This window comes from Fukomys damarensis, unplaced genomic scaffold (assembly GCF_012274545.1).
Source record: "Fukomys damarensis isolate Sample0158 unplaced genomic scaffold, DMR_v1.0_HiC HiC_scaffold_10, whole genome shotgun sequence".
In the NCBI taxonomy this organism is placed as follows: Eukaryota; Metazoa; Chordata; class Mammalia; order Rodentia; family Bathyergidae; genus Fukomys; species Fukomys damarensis.
The window spans coordinates 34,653,054-34,668,656 of record NW_022900922.1 but is presented as its reverse complement, the minus strand read 5'-3'; the positions used below and the strand labels follow the sequence as shown (position 1 = coordinate 34,668,656).

Here is a 15,603-nt window from a genome sequence, read left to right as displayed (position 1 = left end):
TGGAGCGCGTGCAGTGCCCCGCGCCGGCTGGCGCCGAGGTGGGTGGCTCCGGGCGGGTGCTGCGATGCCCCGGGCCCAGTGCTGTGCTGGTGCGCTACACCTTCACCGAGTGGCGCACCTTCCTGGACGCGCCCGCCGAGCTGCAGCCTGAGTTGCCGTCGTCTGACGTGGAGGAGACGCCAGTGGCCGAGCGCTTCCGCTTCTCGCTGTGCCTGCCGCCTGGCCTGCATCCCCGGGAAGACGAGGACGGGCGAGGGCGGGATGTTGCCGTCCACTTCGCCGTCTGCTACCGCTGTGCGCTGGGTGAGTTCTGGGACAACAACGCGGGCGCCAACTACACGCTGCGCTACGTGGGCTCCACGGACTCCCTCTGAGCCCAGGTCGCCGCTGGCCACCGTGGGGACGCGCAGGGACGCTTTGCTGAGCGTCGTCGAGCTGTCCAGAGGGGGGAGCAGCACGGTGGGAACGGAGGACACCGCCGAACCATAAACCCGCAGCCCAGGCGGACCACAAGCCATGCCCATGGGCCTGGGCCCAAGTCTCCCTTCCGCCTTCTCAGGTGGGCTCCAGAACTCCCTGCCTTCCTCATGAAGGGAAGAATCCCCAAGGCCCCGAGGAAAAAGCCTCCCTGCTCTTGAGCTCCGTGATCGTGGATTTTGTTTTTAACTCATACATCAGTATTGTCGCCTTTGCAACTTGGAGGCCGGTAGGGGAAGGACAAAGCGCCCGCCACCACAGAGCGAGGCGTGGGAACTGGCACACACTGTGTCCCAGAAAGTGGGCGGGGCTGGGTCACACTGTCCTTTTCATTTAACTGGGATCTGGGGAATGTTTGCCCAGACGCTATTTACTTGTGCGAATTGGGGTCAGCTGACCTTTTTAAAAGTAAAGATCACTGCACGCTTGTTTTCACCGCATCTTCACTCTGGAGCAGTTTGGGAGGCTGTGGCCCTTGGCCTGTGCTGATGATAAGGTGCACTTTAATAACTTCACAGCGTTTACAAGTTTCCCTCCTTTGGTCCCCTGCCTGGTGTGGAAGGGTCCAGACTTCCCCAGTAGGCAGAAATGCTCTTTAGACCGCTGGAGAGGATGCTGAGCACAGAGGACGGGGCAGAAGGTGGCTTTTTGTCCCTCTGAGTCACAGCAAGACCTGTTGACTTGGTGGCTCATGAAGCATGGATCATAAAGGCACAAGGTCAGGGCCTGAGCCTTTCTCGCGTGCTGCTGGGGGCCTCCAGTGCCAGGGTGAGGTGGCTGTGCTGAGCCAGCAGCTGGGTGTCCTGGCAAGGGGCCTGATTCCATCACACCAAGGGTCACCCCTTGGGTAACCCACATTGTTAAAAGACATGTGCTGTTGTCACCGCTTTGGGGCTGGGGACCTTGAAGGTGGGAGGTATTCATGGTTTCCCTGATGAACAGGGCTAAAGATGAGCCAGTGGGCTGGAGACTCTTGGTAGGTGGGCCTAAGAATGGCTTTGAATAGTGGAAAGCGCTCCAAAGAATACTTTGCAATGTGAGAGCATACATGAGATTTAGATTTGGTATTCATAAATAAAACTTGACTGGAACACAGCGATGTGCATTTATTTGTGTATTTCTTACCGTCGCTGTCTTGCTTACCATGGCAGAGTTGGTTATATGCAACAGAGCCCATATGGGAAGTGAAATATTTACTGTCTGCCCCTCTACAGCATGCATGCCAACCCCTGCTTTGTATTTTTAACACCACTGAGAATTGTAGTTAACGAGGCAGCAGTTAACCTTTTAGTGAATTTACCACTTGAAATAAACCTTCTCTGAGAAAAGGCAGAACTGTTTATCCTAACCAAAGATTACTGGGAGTAGTGTAAACACCAAGGCAAAAAGAGCAGTTGTTACTGAGTAGGGAGGGCAAATCCACCTGTTGCTTTCTTTCACTTAAAAGATAACGGACCCACTCAATTAACATTGAATTTCAAAATCTGCCAGACGGTTATCTGCCTTTGTGTGTGTGGGGTAGTGAACCCAGGCCCTCGGACGTGCTAGGCATGCACTCTGCTCTCAGCTGCATCTCTGGCCTCCTTTGCCTTTAAGTGGGATATCTTCAGCTCTACAAATATTTAGTTTGAACTTTGAATTGCAGACTTCTCTGACTATGGCAGTGTTACCAAAGGTTAACTAATCATGGGGAAATTTTAAAACCCTTTATCCATGGAAAGCATCACAAAATGGCAGCTGGCATTTATAGTTGGAATATGCAGTATGTTTTATATAACTTTTAAAAATGTTTAAGTTTTATAACAAATAACCAGTTATAAAAGTGACATATTTTTCCGTTATTACAAAAGTAGTCAATGCCTTCCGTGCTATGTGCAGGTATTTTTGCGTCTGGTAAAACAGTCTTGAAAGTGCATTCTTGCAGCCAGATGGTGGTGCACGCCTGTAATCCTAGCTACTCAGGAGGCTGAGGCAGGAGGGTTACAATCTCAAGGTCAGGCTCAGGCAGCTAAGCCTGTCTCAAAAATTGGGAGAAAGGGCTGGGCATGTAGCTCAGCCCTGGGTTCAATCCCCAGCACCCAAGAAACAGATGTGTCACTGCACAGTAATGCCTGGCATTGCTGTAAATGCATTTTATATTTTATATATTTAAGTACATTTTAGCCAAAAAAATATAGCCTACAACAGCTTGACTATGCTGATTTATTTATTATTTATTTGTTTTGAGACAGGGTCTCACTATGAGACTGACATGGAACTCACTGTGTAGTCCAGGCTGGTCTCGAATTTAGTGATCCTCCTGAGTTCTGGGATTTGAGGCATGCGGCACCACGCCTGACTCCTATTCCTTTTTTTTTGGTTATCAGGGATTGAACCTGGGTTCTTGCACTTGCAAGGCAGGAAGTGGAACCACTGAGGTAAATCCCCGGCCCTCCTATTCTTAATTGATTCCTACAAATATTATTTTGAGTTCAATTATTTTTGCAAAGACTTGCTTATAAGCTAATGAACATCCAACACTGTAGTTCAGGAGGAAATGCAGCTTTGCCATTTGTCTAAATGTTAGAGGAGAGCTTTTCAGAATTTGGTAGACTGAGCTGCTACTAAAGAGTTTATCTGCAAACACTTGGAATCTTTCAAAGCATTGTGGCTGTCTCTGTCTCTCTGTAGAACTGAATTTTGGACCCATGGCCTTCACACTGAGCCATTTCCCTTACCCTTCATTTTTTTTTTTTTTTTTTAATTCATTCTGAGATAGGATCTCACTAAGCCATGAAGTTATCTGGGCTGGCCTTCGACTTGTGATTCTCCTTAGCTTTCCAGAGTGCTGGGGTTAGAGGCATGCACCACCATGCCCACCTGGCAATCTTCAAATGATGATTTTATGACTTGCTGACTTCTCTTTGTAGATTAATACCGGGTGATTGAACCTGGGGCCTCATGCATACTGGGCAAATGCTCTACCGCTGAGTGATATCCACCGGCCATAGCAAATATTTTGAAATAAACAAGGAAGTAAAAATGGCTTTTGTTTTAAGAAAATTATTTCAAAGGAAAGGGAAATCGCTAACCAGGCGTGAAGTAGAGTATATTTCCTGACAGGGATGAAGACACATACCCTGGTAACAAAATCCCCACAATGTAACTTATGTGTGTGTGTGTGTTTTTCTTTCAGCAATATTTACCTCACGTTGAGTAAGTTAGGGTCCTTCTGCTTATGTAATAAACCTTAAAATTGTATCTAGCTCTAGTAATTAAAAACCAAATTTTCTCGGAGATTTAATGGTGCTGTTCTCCACTAATGAGATTCCAATTGCTTCCTTATGTCCGAATGTTTCTGTGGATCACTGGATCAGGTTTGTTGGATTAAATGTGGATTCTTGGGCTGGGGATTTAGCTCAGTGGTTCCGCTGCCTGCCTCACACGTGCAAGGTACCAAGTTCGATCCCTGGTACCAAAAAAAAAAAAAAAAACAAAAAAAGTATGGGCTCTTAACTCCACGCCTTCAGAAGCAGCAGCTGGAAATGACAGTGGGACAGAACAAACCCCAGCTTGTGAGGGAAGGTGGACAACCTAGTCTCAGACCTAAGTAGGGAGCCCATGGAGCTCTGGGGACACCCAGAATCTCTGTCCACCAGCAGCTAGGGCTGTGGCTGTCAGGCTTGATCTGGTCATGAAATAGGTAATGAATATGCTCCTTAATTACAGGCTAGTTTAACAAAAAACTGAAAAACCAACCGAAGCCCTGAGCCAGACATGCCACTCTCCCAGACCAGATGCAGGCTGTGCTATCTCCAAGCAGACAACACGGAATGAGATGCTGTAGAAAAGACCACAAAAGTACAGCACTACATCTTCCTGCCTCGACTGCGGCATAGACCCCAACCACACTTGCACCAAGCCCTGCATGTGGCAGATGTGCCAGACCCCTCTCCTAGTCTCCTATAAAATCCCCCGCCTTTCATGTGTTCGGCACTGATGGCCCTTAGTCCACCTCCACCCAGGTGAATGAAGTCCATGTCTCTTTGCTTCCACTACTAGCCTGCTCAGCCACCTTCCCCAATTCCCAAAGCAGCCACAGCTCTCACTTGAGGGCTGAGTATTTTCTCCCACTGTAGATGTGGAGGTCTTTCTATTGTGACTGTCCTGCTACTTGGTATCCTCTTCTGACCCAGGGGCAAGGGCCTCCCCCGAGAGCTGTGGCTCTTGAGATGTCCACAGGGTGTCAAACACAGTGAATTGTCATCTTATTTCCTCTTTGGAAAGTTACTGCTGGGCTCTCCGGAAGACATTTCTTGGTTTTGCTGTATTTCAGCTTTCCTAACCCCTTAGGCTTGGTGTATTTTAGTAAGCTAAGAGTTTTCATTCCCTGATCCAATTATGTATGGAAATGCAGTGTTTTGCTTTTGTAGCATCATGAGACTGAATGTAGTGTGTGTTTCCAGCTCATACCCTTAGGCCTGGGTTTGTAGGTTGAAAGAACACTGTGGCTGTAGTAACTTACCAGGGACAAACTCAGCTGTCTGCTGTCGCCTTTGCCCTGTAAGGCCAGGGCTGATGGCTCCCAGGATGGAGGATGTCTTACTTGAAGTCATTAGGGCCAAGGGGTTGGGATCGGGGAGCTTCCGATCTGGGCTAACCTCAGTGACTGGGCTTTCTGCTCCTGGCCATCTTGTAGGTGAGCAGGCAGGTGCCTGGAAGCTGGCCAACCCTGGTTTCTCTTCTGGACTACATGACACATTCTTTCCCAGTGTGTCTTTATGTTCTTCTCTGGGCTACTTTAGCCGAAAGAGTGGAGGTGAGGCAGCCTTAAGTGATCCTCACATCCTCAAAGCGCTGGTTGTTGGAGTGCTAAATACTATTAATTTAGGTTCATTCAGCTTTAAACTCCTTTGAGTCTTTCCAGTAGACATTGCATTTGCATTTGCTGGAGTTTAGTTCTTTGACCTTGACTGTATTTGAGCAGGAAAATCTTGGAAAAAAAAACCAGCTGGAAATATTCAGCTGAATGTGGGTTCTGACATGGCAAAGATCATGAGGATCCTTTTCAAACGTTCATGTGAGATTTGCCCAGTGAATCTCCTAGAGGAAGAGAAGCCTATTTGTCACAAGATGAGAGCGAGTTCCACCAGAAAAGTCTACACTTCATACATCTGTACATACGTCTTTCTGGTAGAACAAAGCCGTTTGAGGGTAGGGGCATGGATTGGTATCTCTTCCTGACTGGTCATTCACTCCAGTCTCGCTGGCACTGCTCTGGTCCTGTCCAGCGGACTTGTTATCTCCCAAGTGGAGTTAACAGCATCCTGATGATGTAAGGCATGTGATATATGGACCTCCAAATAATAACCCCAAACCTGCTAGATGTCCAAAAGCCTGAATTTATGTTCTTTAAAATTGAATGAACTCTGGGAACAATGGAGTTAAGAGTAGGAATTGGGCCGGTGATTTATTTAGCTCAGTGGTGCTGCCACCTGCCTTGCAAGTGTAAGGTCCCAAGTTCGATCCCCAGTACCCAAAACAACAAAAAGAGTAGGAAGAATTTATTGAAAGATAGATTCTAAGAGAGACAGAGATGGATATCTGGAAAGTGGTTGCCTTCAACCCTGCTTTTCAAGGGTGTTTTATGGAGCAAAGTAACAAGGTAAGGCGGGTTCAAGGTGTGACAAAACTACAGTTGATAAGATTACAAGTATGATTGCTTTGGTAATATTGATCCAATGGGAAATCACAAGGTGGGTATGAGGTGGGACAAATATAGATTATAACAAATTAATAACTACAACAAGGATAGTTGCTTAGGTAATATTGATTAAATGGGGATCAAATGGGGAAACAGGTCACATAGCAAGCATACAGGGTCCGAACAAAGATTTCTAGGAAGGACCCCACTCAAGGAAGGTGATTGATGCCTTTTAGAATATCAATCACTGCTATTCATCTCTAGGGGAAGTGTGAGTGTGGTTCCTCTTTTTCTTGAAGCCTGGATTTCAGTGAATGTGCTTCTGGCCACAGTTGTCTTCTGTGCTGAGGCCCAGCCCTATCTAACTTGTAATATTTGTAAGTAACTTAGCTATCTACAGTACTAACACAGGCAGAAGTGGAAGATTCACTGTGAAAATATGAACTAACAAAGTAAAGGGAGGAAGATTTCATAAACTAAGCATGAAACATTTAATATCCATGTTGAGAGCTTCCTGAGCACATCCTGCAGGTGACTTTTCTGTAAGTAGCTACAGGAGTTTGCTATTGAAAAAGAATCCACTAATTGGAAGAGGATGTTATCTAAAAGGTGTCCTAGGGAACACTTTGCTAGGCTGAGGATATGTAGGGTTTTAAAAAATTCTTCCTTTGTCATCTTCCCATGACTATAACATTCCTAAGATAGTCAACTTATAAAGAGGCAAGGTTTGCTTTGGCTCATAGTCTTGGAGGTTTCAGCCATAGTCATCCCTGTGGCTTTTGAGCCTTTGGTAACAGCATATCATGGCAAGGAGTACATGGCCAAGCATGGTCTGGAAGTAAGAGAGACAGGAAGAGACCAGGGTCTCGCAATCCCCTTCCGTGTCAAGCTCTCAGTGACCTGCGGCCTCCCACTAGGCCCCACCTCTTAGAGGTCCCATCACCTCCCAGTAGTACCAAGCCTTTTAATGCATAGCCTTTTGGGTGTTCTGATCCAAACTTAAGCAATGGCTTCTTGTTACAGGAAGCTGTTGTGTGGTTGAACTGGCATGTTTTTGCACTGGTAGGTGAAAAGGGCCAGCGTTTCCCAGAGAGTGTAAGGTTCTTTCCTAGGCTTTACACTATTTAAAAATAAATGCTTAGAATGCTTTAAATAGTCCAGCACAATTCATCATTTCCTTTCAGTCCTCTTAGGAGCAGTTGTGTATATGAGCATAGACTTGAGGCTTGTGGTTTTTGATAATGTGTTTCTCAGCCAGCAAGTCCAGATCCCGTGTGGCTTCCCAGGTTACCATTAGAAGCAGAATCAGACTTGCTGTGTCCACATTATAAGTGTGCAGGTCCACCTGCGTTTGAAGGTCCCTGGGCTATCTGCATATATTTAGACATTAAATTGCAGACAATGGTTAATAAGGAAAATGTACAATATTTTTTGGGGGTGGGAATAAGCTACTACACATTGAGATAGGTCTGTAGGTCTCACCCCAGCAGCACCAGCAGCCCAAGAAGTCTGAACTTGTTAGCGGGATCCTGAGTTCTTCTGGACTTTGGCAGAGCCATTAAAGATGAATTTATGAGCCAGGTGTGGTGGTGCATGCCTGTAATCCCAGCACTCGGGAGACTGAGGCAGGGGGGATCATTGTGAATTCAAGACTAGCCTGGGCTACCTAGTGAGACCCTGTCTCAAAAAGCAAAGATGAATTTATGCATGGCTGCAACATGCCCTGAGTGACGGGCTTCTCTGGTGGAGGGAACAGTGTCTTCAAGGTGGATTGTGAAGACTTTGAGTTCTGAGCCAGACATCCCTGCCCTGCCTCACACAATCCACCACTCTTCAAAGTTGTGAGCAGGTCAGGGGCCAGGATGCTTGGCCTGGGCTCTGGCTTGGCTGTGGCCTGTCCTTCCTGACCTGTAGGCATTGCCCTGGGCATAGGTACTGTGCTGATGGACACCCTGAGGCCTAAGGTATAAGGTTTGTTTTTTGAGAGGTTTTTCGACAAGTTTTAATTAAAAAAAATTAGCTTGAAAATAGTTTTACAAAATTTTTGGTACTACATTATAGCAATGTATATAATTTTATAGCCCTATCACCCATTGAAGGATTCACTAGTGAAACACAGCATCAAAAGAGCACACACAAGGGCACTGGTATGCACAGCTGCCTTGGTTAACTCTTCTGTTGATTTAATTGGCACGTAATTGTACCTATTCATGAAGTGCACTGTTATAGTTTAATTCATGTGTACGCCTAATGATCAAGTGAGGATAATCAGCATTTCCATCTCCTTAAAAATGGATCATTTCTTTGGAGCCTGTGAGCCCTCTTCTGTCTTCTACCTCTTCATAAAGTATGTAAGAAGTTGCTGTCGGTTATGGTCTTCGTGGTGTGCTGTAGAATAGTCTGAGCTTTTAGGCCCTTGGCTTTGATGATGTCACTTGGTTCAGAAGAGCTTAGGAAGGGAGTCTGTAATATAAAACATTGACTTTTAAAATTTATAGTGAAGTGTTTAAAAAAGGAGCCAGTGCTGTCTGGGTGAACTTGTTGGAGTCAGGGTTTCTATAGCTGCACAAGCATGACCATGGCGATGAATGGGTCACTTATGTCTCCACCATTTGATAGAAGAGATTGGGGACCATAAGGTGAGGGATGCCCAGTGTAACGTGTCTTCCACTGCTGTGGTCCGAGGGGGACTTTATGATGTCACCACTGCGGCAGTGTCACTGAAATATGTCACACAACTCCTTCAGGTCTGTCAGGCAGCTCAGCCTGCCCGGGTGCATGTCTGGAAGCCCTGATTTCGAGGGTGCTGCCTAGAATGGGGGCTCTGATCTGCTGATGGATATGCCGTCTATCAGCAAGCAACCAGCTTGCTAAGCTGCCCAGGCTGGACTTGAACTTGCAGTCCTCAGCCTTTTGGAGTGCACGATTCCAGGGAGCCACTGCCACACACTTCTACCGGTATATTCTTAGGGGATTGTATGGAACTTTATACAATGCCTTCTGATAAGGTGAGAGAAAAGAACCTTGTGAACCTCTTGTTTCAAGATTTGCTCGAGAAATGGGCCCATTGGAATATTAGGCCAAGTAGCAGATTTGTGAGTGTGGGTTTTGACAGCGTTTATTTAAACTGAGAACTACTATAGTCAAAACCCAGCCCTCGTGCTTCTCCTTGATTTTTAACACTAGTTAAAGCCTCGTGGTTGGAAAATGTCTTTCCAATTTTGAAGATTTACATATTTATTTTCATTCTTGCTGTTTGCGGCACTGTCATATGGCTACTTTTCTGTATGTGTTGCAGCTACAGGTCGCTCTGCTTTGGAAGAGTTTGAAGCAACTTGGTACTGTAGGAACAACTGCTGAGACTGGAGACATTTTGGAGCTCAAACCTGCGGAGGTGGTGTGAGATACAGTTGGCTGGCCCTAGTCTGAAAGTCTGAAATACTCTGAAGTTGGAAACATCTGAACACCATTTGGGCATTGAGTGGGCTGAGCCCACGGGTACTGCTAGTCCTCCTGCCATCCTTGAGCAGTTACTAGGTCTAAGGCCTCAGCACCCAGAGCGAGCCCTGTGAGCGGCATGTGCTGTACTTGCGCTGCTTTCCTGGCTTTGACAGAGTCCATGCTTATGGAAGATGTTACGGAAGGTGAGAGCCATGGGAAGGGTGCATGGGAAGCTTCTTCTGCATTGCTGCAGTTTCTTCTGAGTTTAAAGCTATCTCAAAATAAGTCATATCAATAACAACAAACTGAAATGAATCCTTACAAATAACTGCAGCTGAGAAGCAGAGGAGCCCGCAGTGTGCTGGTCCCTGTGTGGGGGAGGGGTGGTGTTCTCAGCCTGCAGGGTGACCAGGTCCTCGTGTGACACGAGCTCAGTCCCTGGCCAGCTGTGTGTGAAGCCCCTTACCCCAGTGAGCACGCGTTTGCTTGCTTGCAAATCGGGAGCAGTGGTTCCCAGCCAACTTGGATTGCTGCGAGCCGGGGGAGGCGGTGGGGAAGAGCCAGCTCAGTTGGTCTCTGCGTCTTTCCCTTTCCCTCTGGTGCTTCATGTTGCTTTTACTGATTCTGTTCTGCGAATAAACACTGCCTGACTTCTTTGGGATATGAGAAGCATTTGCACATTTTCTCATTTGGAGCACAAGTGACAGTGGCCCTGAGTGCTGACCTGACAAACCGTTCTTGTTGCCTGGGTGGAAAATGAGCCCTTTGCTTCTTGTTGGAATAATGGGGTGTGTGACACATATGCGTTTCTATGACATTGTGCTTCTGTCTGTATTGTTAGCACCCCTCCAGCACATGCTGATCTGTGCGAGAGCCCTTGTGTCCCTCTAGAACTGACTCTTTGAGGAGTTTCTGCCCTGTTTCGGGCAGCCACCCTGGGCGCCTCTTGTTTGTTGACTGCTCTTCGATGTTTAACATCTGTTCTTGGTGATGCTGCCTTGGCTTCTGAAGCTGTCCTCCCCTGATCCTTCTCCCATCCCTCCAAGCTGCTCCTTATTGGTTTCCACTGGGGCGGAATTTCTGTCTGCCACCTTGTCCTCCGAAAATCCTTTAACTTTTGGTGCTCTTCTAAAGAGGATGCCAATTTTGTGCAGGAAAAACACATTGTTTGATGGCTTTCTGCAGAGGTCAGTTTGAGTCCGCTCCTCCTGGGGAGATTGTTCATTCCTGCAGTGGTATGGAGGGAGCTGTCAGCACATGGCACTGGGAAGGTGTCTGGAGTTCAGCGGGGGTGTGGTCCAGGGCTCTCCACCCGCCGGTCTGGAGCTGCTTCCTCTGTGTGCACCTGCCCTCGCTGGCACGTGTGTAGGGAATGCCAATTTCCTCCTAAAACTCACTTGGGGTCCCCAGGGTTGGCAGCGTGAAGATCTGTGGTGGGCCACGTGGTTTTGCCTCTGTTTCCCTTCAGTGGGTTTTGCTTGTGGAGGGGCAGGGGTTTGCTGTGGACATGGGCTTCCCACAGCCAGCAGCTGCTCTGAGCTCGAAGCCTGGTCTCCCTCTCTCCTCTCTGCATCCACCCTGTCCTCATGAGACTGTCTCGGGACAGTTCTCCATTGGCACAGTAGGGTAGGTGTGTGTACCAAGAGGCACGGACACGGTGTACAGCAGTTTCCCGAGGTAGGTAAAAACCAGAAACGACAGCTCCTGCAGTCACTGCCAGTGTGTGGAGATGTTCACGGCCCATCCAAGGTGGGAAGGACAGGACAGAGCGAGGGAGGCACAGATCCCTGAGGTACAGACTCATTAGAGGCGTGGCAGGAGAGCCCTGTGGCCTAGTGCGCAGGTGCATCTCCTGCAAGGGGATTGGCTGATGTCTGTGCGGTTAAACCTCCCGAGGACGGGATGCTATTCACCTGGGCAGTTTCCCTCTTACCTTCCTCCTCTGCTCTTGGACCCATGGGAGCTGCAGCCTGGCTCGATGGTGGTTGGTCCCTCTGAAACTCCTGTTGCAATTTCACCCCATTAGGAGATGCTAAGAGGTGGAGTCAGGGCCTTTTGGTTCTGCTCTCCTGACTGGATTCATGCAATTAATGGGTTAATGGTATCGCCACTTGCCTTGAAAGGGGGCCTGCTATGAAAGGTTGGCCAGGTCCCTGTGTGCCCGTTTTCTCATCTTGGGATGCCCTTGCAGGCCCTGGGACTTTGCCAGCAGAAGCCATCACTACATGTGGCCTCTCAGCCTTGGGCCAGAACCATGAACCCGGATAAGCCTCTGTTCCTTATAACTTCGTTGGCAGGCTACTGTCATTAAATCAAGTGGACTAAGACAGATGCAACAGGTTGGCAGTAAGCTGTGTTTACCCCTTCGAGTCTGTCTCAGTAGTTAAGAGTTGGCGCTTACGTGCTCTATATCCAACCTGGCGGAAGGACTGGGCCCTGTATGTACAATCCTTACAGCGACCTTGTATGCGACACATTTAGCTCTGGATTATGGATGGAGAACTTTAGAGATGTGAATCACCTGGGCCGTCTGTGACTGGGAATGTCTCCTCCACCTGCCCGGAACGTGGGACACACACTGATCCAGCCACTTGCCCGTGTACCTGCCTTGCATTAGGTGTGGCTGCCCTGCACGAATGCTTTACTTACCTGAGGTTTATTCAGACACAAAGATCTCTGAGTTCTCCAGGATCCACACCTTTCCGTTGCTCCTGTGGCCATCTCGCACTTCGTCATTTTCCTGCCGACCCCCTGGTCTCCCAGACAGTGATGTAAGACTCAGGCAGAGGTCTCTGGCTCATGCTGGCCCTCAGCTTGCCTCACCCCAACGGCACACTCCTAAACACATTCGGATGTTGTTCTTTTACACCATATTCTTGGTGGAAGAAGTGCTAGTGAGGTTACTCCTTGGTAAGCAAGAGAGGTAGGTGCCCCCTCTTTTCTACCTGGGTTGGAAGACTGCATTAGTAAAGGCAGAGACTAGAGAGATGGAGACAGATCTTCAGATCAGAATAAACTGGAAACCCACTTGCTGGCTCGGGCTGGGGGGGACCCCAAGGGGACAGGGCCCATTGGGAGTTCCTTGTGCCTTGGTAGAGGTCAAGTGTCTTCTGTGTCAATTAGCCCAGTTGCAGATGCTAAGTGAGCACAGGTGGACTGAAAGCCCTCGTCTGCATGAACAGAATCAAATCTGGGAAGACAAGACTACCAGGGCTGGTGCTGAGGAGTTCCTGCTTTTTTTTTTTTTCAGGCATGGCTTCCTTCCTCTGGATTTAGCTGGAATCACTGACTCTGGGAACTGGAAAGGATTATGGTTCTTTCTTGGGAAGCGTGCATCCCAGCTTCCCTTAGAAAGAGCAAAGGCCCTAGTTAAGGGAAGTACCAGTGCAGGCTGCCCTGTCCTGATGAGCTGCTCCATCCTTTTCATAACTCCCAGCACACATGAGGTTTTACTATGTGGCCAGTGTGCCTGACATTGATTTTAAAAAAAGAAATGTTTTATTTTTAGTAGTCTGAGCTACTGGGATATCCTTTCTATGTTTTGGATGAGCTTCTATTTATAGAATGCCACAAGGAAGTCTAGGCACTGCTTTAAATATTTTAGTGACTGCTAAAACTTGACAAATTAATATTAAATATATGCTTGAAGAGTAAGTGGGAGATTGTATCTGGCAATTCTTGGCCGGAAGCATTATAATCCTTGATCATATATCTCACATGTATTGTGTATGTCAGAGAGGAATACAAGTGAAATATGCCTTAGAAGAAAATAGACCCATCAGAGCCCCACTGTAATCATGGCACTTGGGAGGCTGAGGCAGGACTGTTTGAGACCAGCCAGAGTAACAGTGAGACTCTGCCTCCAAAAATATATCGTTACTGAACTGTCTTTGAGACAGGTGAAGTTACATGAACTCACTAGGTAGTCATCGGATTTCTAGTGAAGTGCTTTGACGATACGGAAATGAGGCATTTGAGAAACATCCACACACACACAGCAATGTAACTTTCTTGCTGATGGGAGAGTTCTCTTTAGCACCACTGACATTTCCAAGAGAGCTTATTGCTCTGCAGGAAAATAACATAAGTGGTTTCTAATGAGTTGTGTTCCAGGGAGGTAGCTTCTCAGGGACTCCCTGCCCTGGGGAGTTGTGGCAGACACCTGGCCCTTCACATGGCCCTTGCTGTGGTCCAGACAGATGAGGTCAGCCTGTGACCAGTGGCTACAGATGCCAGCAAATATAGTTCTAGTCCTTTGGTGTCCATAGCTCTTGCCATCTAATTTCAAGAAGCGAGTGTCTGCTGTCACTACTATGGTGGTGATGGTTCCCCCAGGAGGAGGACAGTCAGATCCATTGCGGAGAGTTCTCCTTCCGGTCTCTCTTCAGTCTTTGGATTCGAAACGGTGCCCTGGGGCAAAAACATCCTTCCTGCTCCCTACAAGCATATCAACACAAAAAGCAATTTTCATGAATGTCTCCCTGCAGTATTAATAAGGCTGCAGAAAGATTGAAAAGTGAAGCTCTTGGTTTCAGAGAGGAGGCAAGGCACTGTCCATACAGACTGGATAAACTGTCAGGGAAAAAAACGGCTACTGCATCGCTACTCATTGCTTTCTCTACCAAGTTCCACTTTTGCTCCAGATCTTTGCTATCAATTAACAAATGCTAGAGTAATGGCAAGATACTCATTGTCTCAGCATGTGGAAGTTATTGCTGGTTGTTCCATTGTTATTAGGAAAATCCTCATCAGCTTGCCAACTTCACTGATGCTTCATATAAGCAGATATTCTTATCTGCGTGACCAGGGCACCACGGCCACTCTGGCTTCTGAATCACTCTGGGCCACCGGCATGGACACACTGAGCCTTTCTAAGTGCTCTTCACACCACGTGGTGGTCCTGCACAGGTGGCACCAGGGCTCAAGCTGGGTTCCTCAAGAGACTTGTTATCCATGCCTGGCAGGCTGGGTCTGAAGAAGATACCCCTATCCCAAGGGTAGGACAACTTCTGCCTTCTGTCCCTTGAGCCCTGCCTTGGCCTTTAGCAGCTGCTGTATTTATAGTGTGGCCTCAGTATCTCAGATGTAGACTAAAGTACAGGTATCCCTTGGTATCCATGGAGCACTGGATTCAGGATCCCTGTGGCCACCAAAATCCAAGGACACTTAAGTCCCTCAGAAAAGGGTGGAATAAAAATATTGCACAAAACCAACACACATCTTCCTGTATTCTTTAACCTGGCAGTAGATTACATATACCAACCACTGTGGTGCAAGTGCCACCGAAGTAACTGATTATGGTGTTGTTTAGGGAATTGTGACAAAGTCGGTATGTGTTCAGAAAGGATTTTTTTTTCCTCAATATTTTAAATCCATGGTAGGTTGTGGAGATGGAGGGCAGACTGTATTTAACAACAACAAAATGGCTCATTTTGATACAGAATTTATTTTTGTATTTTGTTAATGTGAGTTTTATTGTATATTTTATTTTCATTCTTAGACCCAGGAGGCCAACATGTAGATCAACCTTCCTTTGCCTTAAAAAAAAAAAAAAAAGAAAAATTCCATGGCCCCCGTTGGTGAATACAGAACAATTTTCCCCACCCTCCCAAGTCAATGTTACCTGTAAGTTTTACCTATAGGAGATTTGCTACTACAGCAAGCTAAGGTAAAAATCTGTAAGAGTATTTCAGTTACAGTGATCCACACATTCATGTTTGTAGCAGCACAATGCATAGCAGCTAAATCGTGGAAGTGGCCCACATGTCCATCCACAGATGAATGGATTAAAAAAAATCTATTTACACACAATGGAGCACCACTCTGCCACAGAGAGAAATACACTCGAGTCATTTGTAGGAATGGATGCACCTTGCGACCATAATGTTAAGTGAAATAAATCAGACACAGAAACTGAAATATTACATGGTTCCTCTTAAATGAGAACCCTAAATTATAAAGAGCAAAATAAAAGATGGATAATGCGAAGGGGATCAGAGATG

The 15,603-nt window shown here is 47.1% G+C and overlaps 1 protein-coding gene and 1 long non-coding RNA gene across 2 annotated transcripts in view; both read left to right on the top strand.

The window, feature by feature from the left end:
* The window catches only part of Ppp1r3g (protein phosphatase 1 regulatory subunit 3G), a 2,474-nt gene extending 1,991 nt beyond the window's left edge, over positions 1-483 (top strand). The window contains exon 2 of the mRNA XM_010623063.1: positions 6-483. Coding sequence (XP_010621365.1) covers positions 6-374 — 369 coding nt within the window. The 3' untranslated portion in view covers positions 375-483. The remainder of the gene's footprint in view (positions 1-5) is intronic.
* Positions 484-2,617: 2,134 nt separating this feature from the next.
* LOC117285475 lies at positions 2,618-15,000 on the top strand. The gene is made up of 3 exons (XR_004516532.1): positions 2,618-2,894; positions 9,459-9,804; positions 11,793-15,000. It is a non-coding gene; the product is annotated as an uncharacterized LOC117285475 (long non-coding RNA).
* The last annotated feature ends 603 nt before the right edge of the window (positions 15,001-15,603 follow it).